Below are 19,110 nucleotides of genomic sequence, written 5' to 3'. Positions count from 1 at the left end.
ACAATGAGGCGTTTAGTTTTATACAACTTAGAGTTTAAGAAACGTGACACAGCTCCGGTTGACTCCTCCGGTGTTTACACCTGAATGTAAGCACAGCCTTTCTGAAACTGTTTCCTTCTTCTGAAAAAAGGCATATTTGCTCCGAGTGATGCACACCTCGGGATTGGTACTGGATTGGTCATTGGTACCCGAAATGTATGAAAACTTTGTGCGAAAAACGCGCAGAAGTTACATGCGTCCCCTTTAGCAATGACCTGTTTAGCGCCGAGAGACTTCATATAAAGCAGTTTCATTTAGCAGTATCGTACGGTTGTGCGCGAACCATTTTACTACAAACCAGCCGCGTCGATGCTTGAGAGATTTTGATATATAAGTGTAGTCACCGTGAACAATTCACCTGTACTGAGTAGCATATTTCGTACACGCTTTACTAAAAGCATCTGTCACTCACCATTGATCTGGAAATTATCGGTAATGAGCAAATGGATGCTTCGGGACACATGTCTGCAATTACGCATGTCATCAACAGTCGAGTTAAAAACTACTAAAAGGTTGGCGGTGGATTGATTATCAGGTGATTTGCGCGGCCTTCCATCATCATACTGTTAAAGTGGTAACGCGAAACCTGTTAGTCATTTGGATACACAGCGATCTGGGAAACTGTCCGGCCTTTATTGCAATGGCTGGGTCGCGTGTTTGAGCGAAAGAACAAGACTGCTATTAACACTAGGATCTTTCCCAAGCCGCGAATAAATTCAATGAAACAAGGACATATGTAGGCGTTTGCAAAAGCCTGCTGTGTTGTTGCATAAAATTGTGCGTTATTAACGATTTCTGAGATGTTACACAACCTAAAAGACCGTTTATATAGCGTTCTCAACTGTTGGAAACATTTGTATCAACAGAAAGAGAGCGATCAGCCGGCGCTTTTCATCCAACTTGCGGAACAAGCACAACATTCCAGGGCAGAAACATAGAAGTATATAGACCCACTGTGTGAAATGGAGAAGGAGATTCGGCTGAAATTAGATGAATAATTCAAGCAGAAAAAATCACAATAAATGTGAAAATTGTACGAAGTCGCGTGTTAAAGTGAGTATCATTTTGCACACAGTTACGGTGCAACGTGTGGTCCAGGCTTCATCATTTTGCACACCGTTACCGTGCAACGTGTGGTCCAGGCTTGAGCACACTTGACTAGAAACACATGCTTAATGGAGAGACTCGGTCCGGTGGTTCACAGGCTGGAACTCTATCCTGATCATCCAGGTCGAACTCCACCTAATCAAGCCCTTTCGCCATAAGTGCGTTCAACGAAAAGAACTCGATACATGGACACAAAATACCGATAAGCCGAGCGCGTGATGCATGTTTGTTTAATCCGTCGGTCTATCCTCTTATCGCAAACGAGAGTAACGTAGTTGCGGAGAAAACTTGTGGTTCTTCGGTGTACATATATCTTGACCACATTTATAGGTAATAAGCAGAGTAAATTGTTCGCTTCCGAATAACCTTTGAGAACAATCGGTGGTAATCTGTCCTCCTTCCCTTCTTTATTTCAGATTTGTTTGCGTATTTATCTGCCTACAACTTAGTGTCTTATCCACGTTAAAGGAACACGAGAAAACTGCAGGAATTTTGCTTTTTTATTTGGTGAGTCCGTGTTCTTTGGACCATGTCGTGATTCTTGAATGTTTGCTTAAAACAAACCTCCCTGGTTTTAAGCAGCAGGATAGGATGTGTCCTGAAACAATTCTTTCGAAGTTATACCGTTTTCGAATTGTGTTAACCAATCGTCAGGACACTTCGGTAGTGAGTGACTCGCAACTGGGCGGCTGTAACTACACCACTGTGGAAACGCTCCACAGGGAATGATTACTCAAACAGTTGCTTCGCCAAGCTCTCACACGATGCTTACCCTTAAAATGTGGTAAATTTGCGAAGAAATAAAAGCATATTCTGATCGGTTTGGAAATCCTCACCGGGATGTAGTTGGATTAATGGAGGGCTAAAATGTTTTCGATCTTCCTCGCCTCATCATGATCCTAGAACATAGCTGCTTTTGTAGCAAATTTTTCGACCGAGCAACAGCTGCCCCTGACATTGAATTTTGTTTCTGTCTTAAAATAAGATGGCGAACAGAGGCGACTTGCCGGGGTATGTTTTAAGTGGATCGCGAAATTCATTAATTTCGTCAAAATGCTTTTGAATCGTCTTGGGACGAATAATTAATTTATATCCGTGTCTTTTTGGCACCGAAATTTGTAGCAGTGGAAAAAAGGTATGCACGAACCGATCAATAAACGTTTCATTTATCTAAGGACATGTCTGATAATATACGTCCAAACACTGCTTATCATTTTGTAAGAGGAACCACACAGAAAACATACTTGCATAACACACATACTCGAAACCTTGGTTGGCGACCACGTTTCTGTGTGTGGTTATAGACTAATTACGAATAGTTCCTTCCCAGATCATATTTTTTGGATGTCAGCGCCCAGTGGCCTCTTCAGGACATGTCAAAACAGTCGAATTCATTCATGCTTAGGGTTCTTTGCGGCAGCCAATATTTCTTTGACTGCATAAGACAAATTTGTTTTGCAGCAGGCTGCCGCAGAAACAACTCGGTCGTAATGATGCGTTGGTCAGACTGAAGAGACGAGTACTTAAGCAGAGTCTGTGAGTGTCACTGGCAGTACACATTCCCAAAGCCAGGTTCACCTGAATGGCTTTATAAACTAATCCTCATACACCCATCAATGCGTCCGATTTGCAACCAACAACTAATAGACTAGGCTAATAGACTTCATAACCACTATGTGCAAATTTCTCAAACACTGGTTTCCATCATAGCCAGCTCAATTACTTCCGGTCTTTGTGTTCACTGCAGAGCAAAATTATAGTTCATTTTTTCCTTCCTTTGCAAATAAGCCGTAACAGGCTTATTCCAGCTGTGTGTGAGATAGGAATGCTACCATTCATTGCACCAAGCGAAAGAAACGTTGTTTGCTCGCGAGTGGCAGCTGTGCTTGTTAGGATGGTAGGCAGATCACCTTCATCTGAGCAGCTTCGCTCCAGTTTGACGTGCTTATTACCTCTTATCCCCAACGAATGCAAATAGTGGTATCGGTTTTCCTCTGGCCAAAACTCGATGGGAAAGCCTGTTATCGGTGCTGCCGGGGTCTGAGTTTCGGTCAGCTGATACAATGTGAGTGTATAGCGGGTAACGCGCCAGCGCATTTCTAGGTATACCTAATTATCACGTGAAAATCTGCGCGTGTGCGTGATTTATGCAGCGAATACCCGGTAACTGAGCTTGTTACACGAGTCGGCAACATACCTGTCGGGATAATATTTGAAACAAACTCGTCCGCCTTCCTTTGAGGACCAGTTAGAACAAACTGTTTTGATTGAGAGGATTCGGGTAAATCAAGTGACTTATAGCTTTCTGGGAGTGAACTCAAGCACGACAACAATTTCAAACAAAAGTACCGCAGCAACATACGCTCCGCTTGTCTCTCCACACGGAAGTTGGCGGTATGTTTTTCTGCCACACTGACGAGCCACACGACATGACTATTAACATTGTGTCAGTAGTCTCCATCGCAAAATGTATCATGTAGTTTATTATAGCCACATTTACAGACGCCTGGAAATACATGTTCTGTAAAGAAGATGGTTGCTCAAAAATTTTAATTGTCAGGTGTAATAGTGATATCTGAAAAACACTTGTAACTGTTCAATTGGCATGCATCAGCAAATGAATCTTAAAATCTCAACACCATCAGCAGGTTGGTGCAAACAAAGTTGAAGTTCGAAAGCGGCTTTTTCGAAGGCACACTTCAATCGATTAAATGTTCTTAGAGGTCACTGGTCAACAATGAGGTGGTTACGAATTTCACAAGAGCACCTAAGGTCATAACTTTCGAAACATTCGTGATCACCATGCTAGATGCGAGCAAAAAAGCGCACTTGATAGAATTCAAAACGTCCTTCTTCTCATTGTGATTAACCTCGGCAGTAACGGTCAAGCGCAATATATTTTACTCACAATCATTTTTATAACCTCTGAAAAATGAAATAGTGATGGAGCAGCCTGTCTAGATCCAACGCATTTAATAGCATAAAAGCTCCACAAGACAAGAGACCAATTTGTCAATAAACCGCGAAAGTTCTCTTGAAAATCCCCAGCACTTTAATACCGTGTTAATATACACCGCCCATCAATCCATGGTTTGTTTGTTCCGTTTTGTTGCAGGAAATGGCCATGCTATTCTGGTTCTTTGCGGAATATTGCATTCGAGTGTGGTGTGCAGGCTGTCGATCGCGTTACCAAACATGGCGTGGCAGATTACGATTTATGCACAGACCATTTTGCCTTGTAGGTAAGTACTTTTATTTTCTGCCATCTTGCTGTCGTCCACAACATCTTTGCCCGTTTCTACTATGCACAAGAGCTTCATCCTCACCTCTCAGTTTATCATCGTAGAAAAATAATACTCAGAATCACTACGTACTTGTTATTTTGCATTTGTTTTATGGAAAAACGTACTGGAGGTTAGCGAAAGTTCAAAACTGATTTTGAAACACGCTATGTATACACAGTTGTGGATCTCCATTCGGAGAGGGGTCTTATATTATCCTGGTGTCATCCGGTCTTACCTAAACCCCGCGATAATGACAAAACCCTTAACAAAACAAAACTGATATAGAGCTGCTTTATGTAAATTACAAACAATTCACACATAAAAGTAGGTCGATATCTTTCGTGAACATCGAGAAAACAGGTTGATGCGCAATTAAGTGCACCGCTCTATATGCTTCGGAATGGTTACTTCAGCAAAAGCTTACCATATATATATACAGTTCTGCAGAAATACTATTTCTACAGATGCTTTCAAATGAAATAAGGCTCATATCATTTATCAGGTATTAGACAATTTGGGGTTCCAGTAAAATTTCGGCAGCCCCATTTACAAATTCATTCCCACTCGTTTGGATGCAATCTCAGTTTTACACATATTATGAGGAACCATGGCACAGTTCATAACAAAACGAAGTCTTATTTCTAAATTGGATTCTGATGCCAGAGAGGCTGCCGGCTGACGGTAATATACCTACACTTTTCGCCAAAAATACGTGCCAGCAAACAAACCTGCCGTCCTCCAGATACTGGCGATATTTTCTACTTTGTATGAAATCTGTGAAATCAGTTGGCCCATTTCTTGTTGCCGTTTATGGTGACTAGGTCATGCTGAACAAAGCAAACCTTTTTTTCGTTGAGTGTCCTGTCATGTACTTCGAAGAAGGTACCACACAGCGACGCATTATGCTTTGAAAATTCTGGTTTCTTTTTCATTCTCAGTTGCAAAAAATTGCCCTTACACCACAATTCAGGAGTGAACAGAGATTATGCTATATGGAAACAACCACACCAGTTTGCCGGGAATTTTCGTCTAACATGCTGAGCCACTTGTCCAACCGTATTTAGTAATATCAGTTGCACAATGGATTTTTCTTGTTAGTTCAGCAAAAGCGATAGTCTTATCTTCTGTGTGCTCAACTGCTGCCGTGGAAATTTTCAGATTCTGCCACATAACCATTTGATTCTTGCAGAGCCTCCAGAATCTGATGGAGCTACTCGGTAACGCAATATTGTTGTTCTTTAACTTCCGGTAGTCGAAAAATCTAGGCGAAATAATAGCCGACTTAGTCCTAAACATTGAGGATGGTATGAGATTGTAGAATATCGGTGAAAATTGTTAGATTTGGATTGTGGCGGGCACCGCTTTGTATGATAAATTATCTGGCCTCTCTTTGGAGCATCTGCCACTTACTGTGATATGCCAGTAGGCAACGAGATATTTATCCACCCAAAAACTTCATAACTTAATAAGAAACACTATACATTTTATGCAAGTGTTTTTTGTAAACGTTAGATTTAGGCTATATTGATTTTATTACATCATTTAATCTAGATAATCTGAGTGTTAACTGCCCGTGGTTGTCTGCAGTGGACATTTAAGTAGGGTTTCTCGCCAGTATGTGCAGATCGTCTCTCGGATGCTACTCTCAGGCACACTAATTGGTGATTTACGCATTTACCGTCTGTTACCTCTCTTCGCGTGCGTGTATGTACGGATAATGTTGAATAACTTTGTTACCCTTGTGTTCTGTCCCCATTTTCTGCTAGATGCGACCGTAATTATCGCAAGTATTGTCGTTCTTTCAATGGGAACGGACAGTCAGCGGTTTGCTGCCAGTCCCCTTCGTGGTTTACGGTTCTTTCAAATACTTCGTATGATACGTATGGATAGAAGAGGCGGGTCGTGGAAACTGCTGGCCTCGGTTGTGTGGGCACATAGACAGGTGGGTCTTCTCTGTTTCAACTATTCTACACTATACATTCTATACTATATTCCGTACTTTAGAACCATATTCTATAATAACTATGCAAATTGTAGTCACGCTGGTCTTTTTGATGTTATTGATACCTTGTTGTGGTCAACCAGTTGTTGTGAATTTCAAACTTGCCTCCGCCTGAATTAATGTGTGTAGAAGATGACAATGGGCTTGCGTGGAAGAAACGCAGACGGCATTTGTATTGGGTCCAGAAACGTCTAGCATAAATGGTAGCCTGTTTGAAATTTTAGTGATATGCAAGCAAATATTGAATGGACATCAGGCTGCGAAGAAAACCATGATGTTGCTTCCTTAGATCTGTTGATATGTCAAAGAAGATATCAACTAGTAGTCACAACTCCAGTAGGCATGGTGTGAAAAGACATCCAACTTATCCATTCATCCATTACAAAACTCCCGTTATTCGTACGTCCCGCTTGCTTGCATATGGTTCTGTCACCCTTCTTGGTGTTTTATTCTAATCGCCACGTGTACATAACATTAAATTCAGTTAAACTCACACAATTTTTCTTTTTTCATATATAACGTGATTGAATCACCCAGGTTAATGTATGCCGCTAGATAACATAAAATTAATTAAAGCTAAACTTAGGCCTTCATGGGTATCAGGCTTTTTCAAAGAATCAGTGACTAATTAGGTTAACATTGCTACCTTCTATAGGGAATAGGATTGTCGTAGCGAAGTGTGGAATAACTAACCTCGAAAGAAATGACTGCAAGCTTGTTCTCCTACTCAAAAAGATGCCTAAAAAACCCATTTGGGAAAAACGGCCCCGTGTCCTCATGGGTTCTGAGATTTTACAATGTTTCCCCAATGTAGTGCAACAGTACTACGGGGTAGTTGACCGAAGGATGCTTCGTTAGAAATGTCAATTCATTAAGGGCTAGCGCAGATTTGACCACTTTACTGATGCTTAGGTCAATGAGGTTTCGAGCTCATTAGCTAAGAATAAAGACACTAGATGTATGCATTTGACCTGTTGGGAACGTTGAGCTTGCCAATAGATTTTGACACTTAAAAACCACTAAGCGTTTAAATACCAGTTACGACATGTACTTAAAATGACTACAGTAGAGCAAGAAATTATGCTACTCCTGTCCATTTTCGTTTCAGGAGCTCTTCACAACAGTGTACATTGGATTTCTGGCACTGATATCCGGCTCATTCCTAGTTTATCTTTTGGAACGGGACACGAATGAAAAAATCCGGTCCTACGCAGATGCCTTATGGTGGGGCGTGGTAAGAAAGCATTATTGGTCCACTAAACACCGCAAAATTTTGGTTGTCCCCGTCTTAGTTATTCCGCCGTGAATGCCGGCTTTCATTCGGTGTTTTGTGACCAGATTTAAGTTAAATTATGTCACAGCAATTACTTGGGTTTTTCATGGCTGAAATTTCCTGAGACAGCAAAAATTGTGTAGAACCTAGTCAGAATATGTACTCCGAAACAATAGTGAACCCTTAGTTGTCCGCATAAAAACTAACTAACAACCCAACAAAGTGGCTAATCAATACTTTTGGATCAACGCAGCTTGTTTATGTTTCGCCGAATCATATTGAGGAACTTGCTGCTTTCTCATAACAGTACTTGAGAAAAAGCATCGTCAACATTTCGTTGATCGGAGTTAATTTTTGAACACACATTTCCAGGACTGAAAGCTTACGGGTTATACCGAATTAGCTGACGTGTATCAGAAAACGTTAGAGTTTGTTGAAGAATTTGTCTGTAAAACGTGTGGTGTGATATCACGTTACACTATTCTCCCAGAATTTCTCCTTTTTCAATAATCACTTGTTCAGTTTTTCCTAAATTTTTTTTCGATAGAATTATTAATGTGCATGTTTAAAATGCAATGGTTTTCACACCATGCATTTGTTTAATTAACTTTAGAATATCTATGAATTTCTCCGAAATTTCTTCACTTTCTCTAAATATATTGATCCTACCTAACTTTTGGACACCAATACCCCTCACATGTATAGTTTAATCTTCCAAAAATGGCCGGATATTTCAAGTGACAAGCAATGGAAATCCGTACTGGAAGCCAAGACATCCTAAAGCTGCTGCACCAATACCCCTCACATGTATAGTGTAATCTTCCAAAAATGGCTGGAGATTTCAAGTGACAAGCAATGGAAATCCATACTGGAAGCCAAGACATCCTAAAGCTGCTTCCCTCTCTTTGAAAGGCATCGGAAGTATCCGTCTTACATTGTCGTGCAGAAATCAAATACCTCAACCTCCCGATTAGTAGAAAAATGTCACGTTATTTGGTCATGGGAGGATTAGTAGCTATTCACCGGGATACGGCACCATTCCTTCTTCATTCACCTGATCCATGTGACGCTCTGTGAAATTCGCTGGTTTACTGTGCAGCTTATCGATAGTTTGCTGTTAACTTCGATATTTTGCACAGCAAGTAAACCACTTCACCAGTCATTTATTGCACTGTTGACCACCGCTAATGCATGTTCCCAAGCTATCACCATTATTTACATCACAGCATGCATGAACGATCACTGAATGTGACACTGACGAACATAAGATTTATACAACTTTTACCGAACCCTTGACCATCAAACTGGAAACTTATCGAGAGGTCCGTTAACCTTTGCAAATACATGGAAGTAAAGATATCTTTTACTTAACCCGAGCGCCTGTAAAATATTCTCAACAGTCGTTTTGATTCGTTACGTTAGTAACTAAGCTAACTGTCGCGGACAGTTTGCCCAAGTATTAGTTCTTATTTGGTTTGCAATTTGTACGTATGTAGCACTGAAAGAAATTGAACAGATTCATTTTCTTCCGCAGCTGCCTCGGACTGAATGAGTAAGCATCCAATTTTCCCTAATCCATTTGAAATTTTAGTAAGCTTTTTTTCACAACTCGCCTTCCCTTATATTAAGTGCATTCAGAAATCCCCCGGGAATTCTTCTGTAGCTCTTTTAAAATGCTTTCAGAACCCTTGGAAAAACAATAGTTCGCAGAACTTTGTGTTTCAAAAACCTGTTGTTTTACACACCGCTGCGCTAGCATCTCAGGATGTATAAACTTAAAACGGGTCGACTAAAACCCAGATGGGCGTTGAATACGGACTTTTTTGTTGAGTGAGTGAAACGCGACGTCCAGGTGGCATGCTTGGGATAACGATTTTCCAAAAGATGTTACGAAGGGTCGGATTGTACGAACAAACTAAACGATAACCTTCTTAAAGCAGCAAACTGTAACTTATCACTCTATTAATAGAGAGAAACTAGGTTACATATGGATGAAAACGAGAGGCAGACTGGTTAGGACATCCCCAAATAGATAAAATTATAGTTATTGCAATATATTGCCACTAAAAAATTATGTAGTTTGAAATGGTCCAAAGGATTCAAGGGGAAAATTAAACGATTGCATGAAACGAGTACAATAAGCTAGAAAACATTCTAACCGCTAATACGCATAGTTCAAATTACTTAAAATGCATGAATTTGGCATTTGAAATGGCCAAAGGATTCAAGAGGAAAATTAAACGAGTGCATGAAACGAGTACAATAAGCTAGAAAACATTCTAACCGCTAATACGCATAGTTCAAATTACTTAAAATGCATGAATTTGGCAAATTATCCCGGTAAAATGCGGCGCAACTGCGGAAGAAGCTAACTTGGTCACAGAGTAAAAGCCTTTGAAAGAAATTTACAATAAGCGGATTCACAAGTTGGCATTTTGTCGGTTGTGTGCTGTTGCCGGATCAGTAAGCAGTTATTTGTCTAGAGGTCACTAAGGCGGCAGATTCACACGCGATGAAGCGACCCTGCCTGATCAAGATGAAGGACGGATTAGAAAAATGTCGGCTCTAAAACTGTATACTCCAATCACCCAATGGTTCACCGTAACCGCCGGCACAGTACGGTTGGAATACTTTAAAAAACCGGAGAGTCTGGTTCCGCTCAAATGCCACCTGCTGTGCCCTTCTCCCTGCGTTCTTGGTTTAGGTGAGCCCTCTGCAGCCCACTAATTAATTTGCCTCTGTCAGGGCTCCCAGACAAAGAGTTATTGTCCCCTGCCTTCTGAGTCAGGGGTTCGCAACAGCATCCACTAACAAATCTTAGCCTTTCCACTGTCTTGTAGGTCACATTTTTGAGTTGAAAGCTCAAAGTGTTGTTACTCACCCAAACTACCCTTCTTGACCTGGACATTCGGAAAGCGTCATTTATCCGCACAGTTCTTTGTTTACAGATGCTTCACCCGAACCTTCCCCATCACAAAAGCAAAACTATGCTAGGTCATTTGGTTGTCAGTTTTCTAACCTCTCTGCCTCATACACTCCTTTGCTTATTACCAGTAAACAAAATAGCACCTTAAATCCACGAGCTCCCTCCTACATGGAAGCTTTTAACGTCCGTACTGTATATCAAAATAGCAAACGAAGGATCCCTATCGCGATATAATTACCCCTTAAACCGATGTGGTCATGCATCTCATATCACCAATGACAAACCTAGCAATTTTATATTTCTCCCTGTGGGTGTCTACCAATGGGGATCGATGACTCGTGGAATACATGGTGTGGGAGATGCACTCAGCTCCAGAACTGAACGCCCTTCGCTGGATTGGATTACATTGAGCAATCGTCTTTGTTTGTTCGGTTATCCAGCCTGCTCAGGCTCAGTGTCACTCGACACAAAACGGTGTCTGTTTGCAGTGTGGGTACATGCCCCAGCATACTGCGGTTCTGATGTTGAGAAGGATATTATTCTGAAGTTCCATCCCGCCTCACTCGTCCGTCAAGGAACATGGGCCTTATAACCCTTGCGGGTGATATGAATGCATGGGTAGCTCACATGGGCTCCTTGAAATTACATCTGGGTGGTCCATTCGACTTCGTTGATGGTCAGGCAGACACACGGGGAGCGGATCTCTTAGCTGTTTGCTGATCATTAACAGCTTCTGGCCAGTACGAAATTCTACCATAAACTCTCTCATCGGGACAACTAGCGGCCACCATTTGCAAATCAACCCCTGGCAAAGTTGAGTCGCGTGGACATCAACCACCGTTGGAGAGTCACAATTTGAGACTGCCGTTTCTTCTGTGGCCGATTTGATTCACCTCACACCAAGCTGCGCGCGCATCTGAGGTATCGCTTCCCCCCAGGCCCTGCAGAATAAGCAAGCAGCGTACCGCTCCACGACCTTGAGAGAATTGCCAAAACTGAGCCGAATTAACTATTCGGTGTTGTGAACCAACACTATACTTTTGGGGAGTACAGCATTTGGCATTCACTGCTGTCTGTCCAGCTTCTCAGATATTATCAAATCACTACTGCAGCCTACATTCACCATCTATTTTCCATCTGTCTACCTATTCTTCAAGGGTCAATCAGCCAATCCATCCATCTACCTATCTATCTATCTATCTATCTATCTATCTATCTATCTATCTATCTATCTATCTATCTATCTATCTATCTATCTATCTATCTATCTATCTATCTATCCTATCATCTATCTATCTATCTATCTATCTATCTATCTATCTATCTATCTATCTATCTATCTATCTATCTATCTATCTATCTATCTATCTATCTATCTATCTATCTATCTATCTATCTATCTATCTATCTATCTATCTATCTATCTATCTATCTATCTATCTATCTATCTATCTATCTAACCTATCTCTCTACCAGCCCATCTATCTATCCACCACTCATTAGCTCTTGTTTAGTTCATCAATCTCAATAAATACTTATTCATCTGACCGTTTGTGTCACTAAATATATATATATATATATGCAATTTCAAACGCCGACGAACGAACAACGGAGGACCATATTGCACTTGATCATGTTCAGATGGTCACATGAAGTCAGCAGTATTCGTATTAACTCCCCATGTTTTAACGTCTTTATACTTGCTTAAGCTACAACTGGGATAAAGAATTTCATGGCACAACTATATGAATCCTGTATCCACTGGCCGCGTATACAATAATCGGTTGCGCTTTATGACTGCATATTTATTTATCACCCTAATTTGCACTGAATTAGATCCCCCAGATTGCATGAATGCAAGAGATAAAATGTGCTAAAATTCGGAAATTGACCACAGGCTACCGAATTTCAATGTCTTATACGGGTTCACTTTATCAGCGTTAGTGTTTATTGGTCGCTTCGTCAGCTTTGAAGGGTGCAACAAAATGCCACCACTTCGCGCGTTCAGTTAAGCGTTACCGTATCAGTAGCCTGAAATTTACCACAAAAACTTTTGGAATCGGTCAGTTTGAACCTTTGCTTACATCCGGGTGTGAGCAGTGTGATTTAAGGAAATCGCTTTGAATAATAGGGTCTAGAATATTGGTTTGCGCATGAAGAAGAATCCAGGACGAGTGCATGCCCTCCGGATTAGAGCACGAGCTTTTAAGAAAAAGGCAGATTGTTTGAACTTAACCACGGTGAACCGGAACGATATGTAAACACTCTTACTCCATACGATACTCATTGTAGGTGCGGTTCACAAAGTGATCCAAACGCACTTCATGCTGAGCAGGTTTTGCACTTCTTACTCGCTTTACCTCTTGCACCTTACTTGACATACATGGATATGGTGACCATCCAGCGAACATTAGATTTAGACACGTGTGTGGATTAAAGAATTCTAAAAGCTGGTAGCATAAGTTTGCTGAATAATCCAGGCATGCCCACTAGCACAGAGCTTACCGAGGAACAAATCCACTTAGCGAGGATATAGTCACAAAATATGTCCATTAACCTACCATCAAGATCATCTCTGCAGCATGAAAAACTTGGTAGTGTCCCATCGATATGTGTGGCGCCGATATCCGCCTTGCTATCGATATATCGGTACACACGTGAATCTACATTTATAGACGAATTCCCGTTTTTCACCTTTCAGATAGCTTTTTTGACCAAAAAAATTGTTCTCCACAAATTCTTGCAAAGGACAGAAACGGGTACTGAACACATGTTAGCAATCGATGGTTGTAGGGTAAAAACGGCATGAGAGCGGGAACAGACCCATGCGGAATGTTACTAGAAATGGTCCTTTGCTTCGACATGCCTTCTCTGTAAATAACAAAGAATTGTCGCTCAAGACGACCTTTGATTATTCCTCCTTCGGCGCGGATTCATCGAGCAAAAGAAGCTGGAGTTTTAGTAGTTTTCTTTAGAATAAAAATGCCTCCAGACGGCCCTATGAAATAATCCGGTTTAAGCTTTTTGCTCGCAAATCGCTGGGCGTCTTTAGTAAATCGATCGTAGCTCAGTCGACACTGATTTTTTATTTAATTCTGCTGACAACTGGGAAATTTCATTAGAGATTCTGTCTTGAAAATGAAGTCAGTCCAGTCCATCATCAGTCTGTTGGTTGCTCAGATGGGATTTAACTTACAAGATGAATGATGAGTATCCGTCACCCTAGGGGCCAGTCAACACGTGACCACACGATGTGGATTTTAGTGGCCGAAGGATAGATAAGTCTGTCTACCCTTTAGGTGCACAATAATCGATATCCTAATCAGCCCCCAATGACCGAACAGCCAAATATTAGAGCCACTGAGGGGTTGGTCGGCGGTTCTAGACTCTATGTATTTCCGTGCTATGCTGGCTCGATTTCAGTTTCATCTCGGCTTCTCAGCATAGATCGGTTCCACCAATGTTTTTGCCAGAGCCGCTTTATAAGGTTTTTCGCATTTCTTATCCTTCTCCATTGAGAGAGTCAATCTAGCAGCAACTTGCATCCGCTTATTCTCAACTGTATGTCAGTCATCTTTTTACATTTGCCCCATACCTAAGCAGAAACTTCTTAATTTCAGGTAACCCTATGTACCGTGGGTTACGGTGATACTGTTCCAAAAACGTGGATGGGAAAAATTGTCGCTGCTTGCTGTTCCGTCGCAGGAATCTCCTTCTTTGCTCTGCCAGCGGTAGGTTAGTGAGTGCGAACTCAGGCTACTTTGTCATCATTTGGGCTGTACTTGCATTAACTGGTTATTGTTACAAAAAATAATGAGTCATTTGGTCACAACGTCCATTGAACTGACAACTATTGTTAGACCTTTGACACAGTCAGACGTGGGTGTAAAGGACATCCAAATTCAAAAATACTTTGTTATTCCGAAAAATCTGGCGGCGTAGATGTATTGATGACAATTCCATAAACTAATAATGGTTTCCTGAAGAGATACCAATAAACAGTCACGAAAAACAAACAGATCATGCCCTTATTAACCTATCTTTATCCCCACTGTCATATACTGTATTACGGAATAATTTGATCAGTGATATTTTTTGAAGGAAAATAAGTATGTCCGCCAACAAGACATGTTTCCATAAAAGTTAAACTGGAAAGAGCTTTGCGGAAACCTACTACCTACGTCAATTTGTACGTCTCAGTAAACAGGGATGGAACAGTGCTCGAAAGAGAAAACTGTGTCCGCATAACCCCATTTGGTCAAGACTGACTAGAGACCGGTTATTTGCACTGAGCTTCATAACGATAGCTGCGCCCAAAGGGACTCCGCAAACCCTCGAGGAACGAGAGATTTCACAAGTTTACAGATATTTGGCTGACACCCATCCGCACTTACACTCAACTCAGGTGTTGATTGTATCGAAAGTTAATGGAAAAAGTGAAGTTTTTAGTGACTTGTTTTATGACGTATTGACCATATGTAATATGAACTACCCAGATATACTGGTGAACATTGGCTCAAATGAGTTTGTCGTCCAATTGGTTGATACCCAGGAATCATTCATATTACCTGTCATTTGCTCTGCCTGGGGTTCTGAGGAAAGCGAAACTGACCATTTCCAGCCAATTCCCCAACTTTCACTTGTCTAACCAGTTGGTTGGGTAGTTATTCCTCCCTCAACAATGGCAAACGATTGAAGACACTGTGCCTGAAATAAACGGTCAATAAAAGGACAGTGTAGCTTATTTACATTCGACTCGGGAGCGCCAGGCAGAACCTACTGAATTTTGGCTTTCAGCTATGCATTCTTGCAAGCATCTTACTCACCAAGGAATTGTCACGCGTAACAAGTCCTTATGACTAAGCTTTGACGAAGCGAATGGTATCCCCAAAGTAATTCCTAAACTTCAACCACCCAAACGAATGTCTTGCTAAAACAGTCCTCTGAATGCAGAGATGATGTTATGTATGTTGTTTACACATCGACCTCACGCAATCTGCCGATCAGATGAATAAATCTGGTTGTATATCACCGGGAATAGAACCGGCAGTTTCCGTGAATAATATGCATGTTTTTGGCAAAGTAAACTTAGATTACAGCGTGTCTTGGGAGATGGAAAGTGAAGCAAGCGCGAACAGAACACTGCATCATACAGAAACACCAACTGTTATTTCAGGATGTCGGAACATAACAAGATAGACAAATATCAACTCATCAGTTTACAGCCGCTTTCGAAAAGAAGTAGGCTACTTGGAATTCTCTCAGATATTTGACACTTGATACCTGGTACTCTCAAAGAAGGGGCTGCTCGAAAAAAGAGATCAAATGCATTTTGAATTCGGTTACGAACAATTTAAATCATTGGAATATATTTTGTGCTATGCGCGTCCAAAGCGGCCTTCAAACGGAACCAAACAACCGTAATTTATAATTTTGTTGAAAAGCAATTGAATTATGGTTGACTGTCACAGAATTGGGGGTTTACTCATGAAAAATGGTGAAGCGCTTGGACTGCCTGACTTCATTTTGACTTTATCCCTATTGATACGAACATATGCCTCTCCCATCTGTCTCTCAGGGTATTCTTGGAAGCGGTTTTGCCCTTAAAGTCCAGCAGCATCAACGTGAAAAGCACCTGATTCGAAGACGTGTCCCAGCAGCGACTCTGATTCAAAGTTTATGGAGGTGTTACGCAGCTGATGTGAACTCCACTTCTGTCGCCACTTGGAAAGTACACATGCGTGCCTTAAAAACACTTTCCGCGTAAGCACTAAACAAAAATTTGTAGATTTTGCGATAATTTAGAAATGCTGTGACAATATCGGGAAAATGAATTGGGGCGAGATGCAATCACATTCATTTAGATTTCCAAGAATCTTGTTAGTACGCTAATTACTTCAACACCAGCTCATTATTAGATCATTATTTCGCCGAAGTTTCCGTATGAAACAGGGGGTAGAAATACATTTGTCGCGGATGGGCCCGACCGTACCTAACAATTAGACAGATTGTTAATTTGCACAAGTTACGCAACGACAACGCATAAACGATTTTGTAGTGACCCAGACGAATTTCATTTTGCGTGTAGTGTGCTCAGCGCGTGCGAACGTAACCACCCAGAGCAGTTGGTTAAAACAATCAATTTACCGAAATTTGATTTTTATCACCGCGACATTGGTCAATCCTTGAACGTTGTGTAACATAGCGCACCTGCCAAATCAAAAGCGACTTCTGGTCAGTGGGTATCTTGTCAGTGTAGTACCGATAATATGTCTTCCTGGAAACCGGTTCTCTCAGGGATTTGTGAGCAGTGTTCATAGTTTTGTCCGCGGGACCCTTGTCAAAGTAGATGTTCCGCTTCAAATTGCTAGGGAGCTTACATATTTCTAAAGCCTTATGCATTTTTTTTCGGATAACAGTCGTGTTGGATCAAGTTTTCCCCCGTACGCTGGTTATATCAAATTCCCTTTATCCACATGTCCTGTAGGCGAATATGAGATCAAAAGGTCTCACCCCAGAGAAGATCTCTGGAGAAAAATCAGTTCCTACAACGCTACTTCGGATACCATCGCTTTCATTACACATGGGATAGAATTAACCTAAGAACTGATATTAAAATTAAAGTAGAGGAGCCCTGAGAAACGTAAATGGATGCTTATTTTTGAATGTCCAATGAAATACCATAAAAGCTGAAGTATTCCGCAGACTTTTCCAAGTTGATTCTGCGTGGAAAAAAGCAAAAAGAAGTGGCAAAATTATTTTGTCCAAAAGTGCATTCTCGCTCACTGTCAACTGCACAGCTCGCATGTTTCCAAAGTGCCTAAAAACCATGTTTCCCTTTGCCTTGCACAGAGACCAAGGTGAAAAGGGATCAAGTCGTTTATCTCGATTTGCCACAGTAAGAAGGCTTGGATTGGGAAATTTTGTCAATGTCTCTTCAGCGAACAATGGTGAACACGATTCTTCTCCAACAATCGTTACCTCTACATCAGTTCCGGGCACAAACCGGTTGGCAAGTTTCAGCCCTCTGAGATGTGTTACGGCAGAATCTGGCCATTACGAAGTGCGCGGAAATCTCATCAGAAATCTATCGAATACAAGAACCTACAAGTTAGTTGTGAGCATGTTGACGTGACCGAGCATTCCCGTACAGTGATCCTTCCTCGTGGGGTATATAGTTATTGTCTTGTATGTGCGTCTTGTGTGTGAAGCACTACCACTTACAAGTGTTTTTCGCATTTGTTTTTAATACATCATTCCGGGCTATTCATTGCTTAGTAGCTCTTATCATAGTCCAGCCACTTTGGAGGTGTATCAAGCAGGTTTTTGATGGTCAGGCCACTTCAGAATCGATAAGGCGCAAACGGTTAAGACAGAAATCTATACTTGTAATCCATTTGTGAGGGTCCCGTTTCCTTTCGGTGACTTAAACGCTTCAGCTTTCATGGGTCTTCTTTGAGTGATGTGGCAGCTAATACTCTAATTGCGCTACCTCTGTACATGTTGTTTGAATTCAGTAGATCTCCTGCGATTGGGCGGAGAATCCTGAATTTTCTTCTTTGGTTCAATGGTCTGGTTCACATCAATATGCTGATTCTGATTCACGAGTCGCAGAAGTAAGATAACTTTGACATAACTGAGACTTCTGATACCTGTGTTGCCCTTTTTACTATGCACAATTTCGGCGTACCCCAACGAGACAAGGGTGGCAGTAGTTACACTCAGCCATTTAGTTTCTTCCAGAAAATGGGCCAGTCTACCTACAAGTAGCCTAGCGGTTTGGATGGAATAAGGCAAGTATAAACTTCCAAGTGTATCCACACCAAACCTGAGTGTGAATGTTACAATAATCACACTGTCTGAAAACTCAAAGGACAAAAATTCTTATCACTCCGACACATAATAGATCATAAATTAAGGCCGGTATATGCTATTTACGTAACACAACTTAACCGGTGCACCCTAAAACTATCTTCACTCATAAAAATGTAGTGGCCCGCTCTGTGTAAGAAAACTTGCTTATTCGTTGTTCCGGCTTCCTGAGTAAATGATGAATGATCAGGAAGATGGTGTATCCAAACGAGCTACGGTTGTTAACAGATCTGCTAAGGGCGGCAGGTTTAGCACAAAGCTGGCTTTGTTGCTCTTCTAAAACAGTTCGTAGACAGTCAGCGCTTGAACACTGACCTGAATTAAGTAAGCCCTTCTGAGCAAAACCGTTGTATGTGCATGTAGAACTCTAGAAGGTCTGAATCTAACGCGTCTTAGTACTCCTTGAACAAGTGAATCAGATGGGGGCAAGTATACAAATATATACTCCGTAATACTTGAAGTCACGCACAATAGTTTCCAGTTCACAAACTGCTGACCACTGCAAGACAAGATAGAACTTGGCTGTCCAATGAAACAGAGCACGGGAATGTTTGGGTCAAACAATATAATGGGTGGAAAACCGCTTTTAGTAACTAATGGACGCGTG

The 19,110-nt window shown here is 41.3% G+C and overlaps 2 protein-coding genes across 2 annotated transcripts in view; one reads left to right on the top strand and one right to left on the bottom strand.

Annotated features, from left to right (window-relative positions):
* Positions 1 to 1,563: 1,563 nt before the first annotated feature.
* T265_14426 (hypothetical protein) overlaps positions 1,564 to 19,110 on the top strand; it is a gene marked incomplete at both ends in the record, with an annotated part of 23,723 nt that continues 6,176 nt past the window's right edge. The window contains 7 exons of the mRNA XM_009173566.1: positions 1,564 to 1,653; positions 4,262 to 4,388; positions 6,197 to 6,372; positions 7,541 to 7,666; positions 14,252 to 14,362; positions 16,210 to 16,394; positions 17,484 to 17,741. Coding sequence (XP_009171830.1) covers positions 1,564 to 1,653; positions 4,262 to 4,388; positions 6,197 to 6,372; positions 7,541 to 7,666; positions 14,252 to 14,362; positions 16,210 to 16,394; positions 17,484 to 17,741 — 1,073 coding nt within the window. The remainder of the gene's footprint in view (positions 1,654 to 4,261; positions 4,389 to 6,196; positions 6,373 to 7,540; positions 7,667 to 14,251; positions 14,363 to 16,209; positions 16,395 to 17,483; positions 17,742 to 19,110) is intronic.
* The window catches only part of T265_07906 (hypothetical protein), a gene marked incomplete at both ends in the record, with an annotated part of 41,341 nt that continues 39,517 nt past the window's right edge, over positions 17,287 to 19,110 (bottom strand). The window contains one exon of the mRNA XM_009173564.1: positions 17,287 to 17,353. Within this exon, the coding sequence (XP_009171828.1) occupies positions 17,287 to 17,353 (67 nt within the window). The remainder of the gene's footprint in view (positions 17,354 to 19,110) is intronic.

Source organism: Opisthorchis viverrini, assembly GCF_000715545.1.
Source record: "Opisthorchis viverrini unplaced genomic scaffold opera_v5_195, whole genome shotgun sequence".
Lineage (NCBI taxonomy): Eukaryota > Metazoa > Platyhelminthes > Trematoda > Opisthorchiida > Opisthorchiidae > Opisthorchis > Opisthorchis viverrini.
The sequence above is the reverse complement of the archived record's forward strand: the minus strand, read 5'-3'. Positions and strand labels throughout refer to the sequence as shown.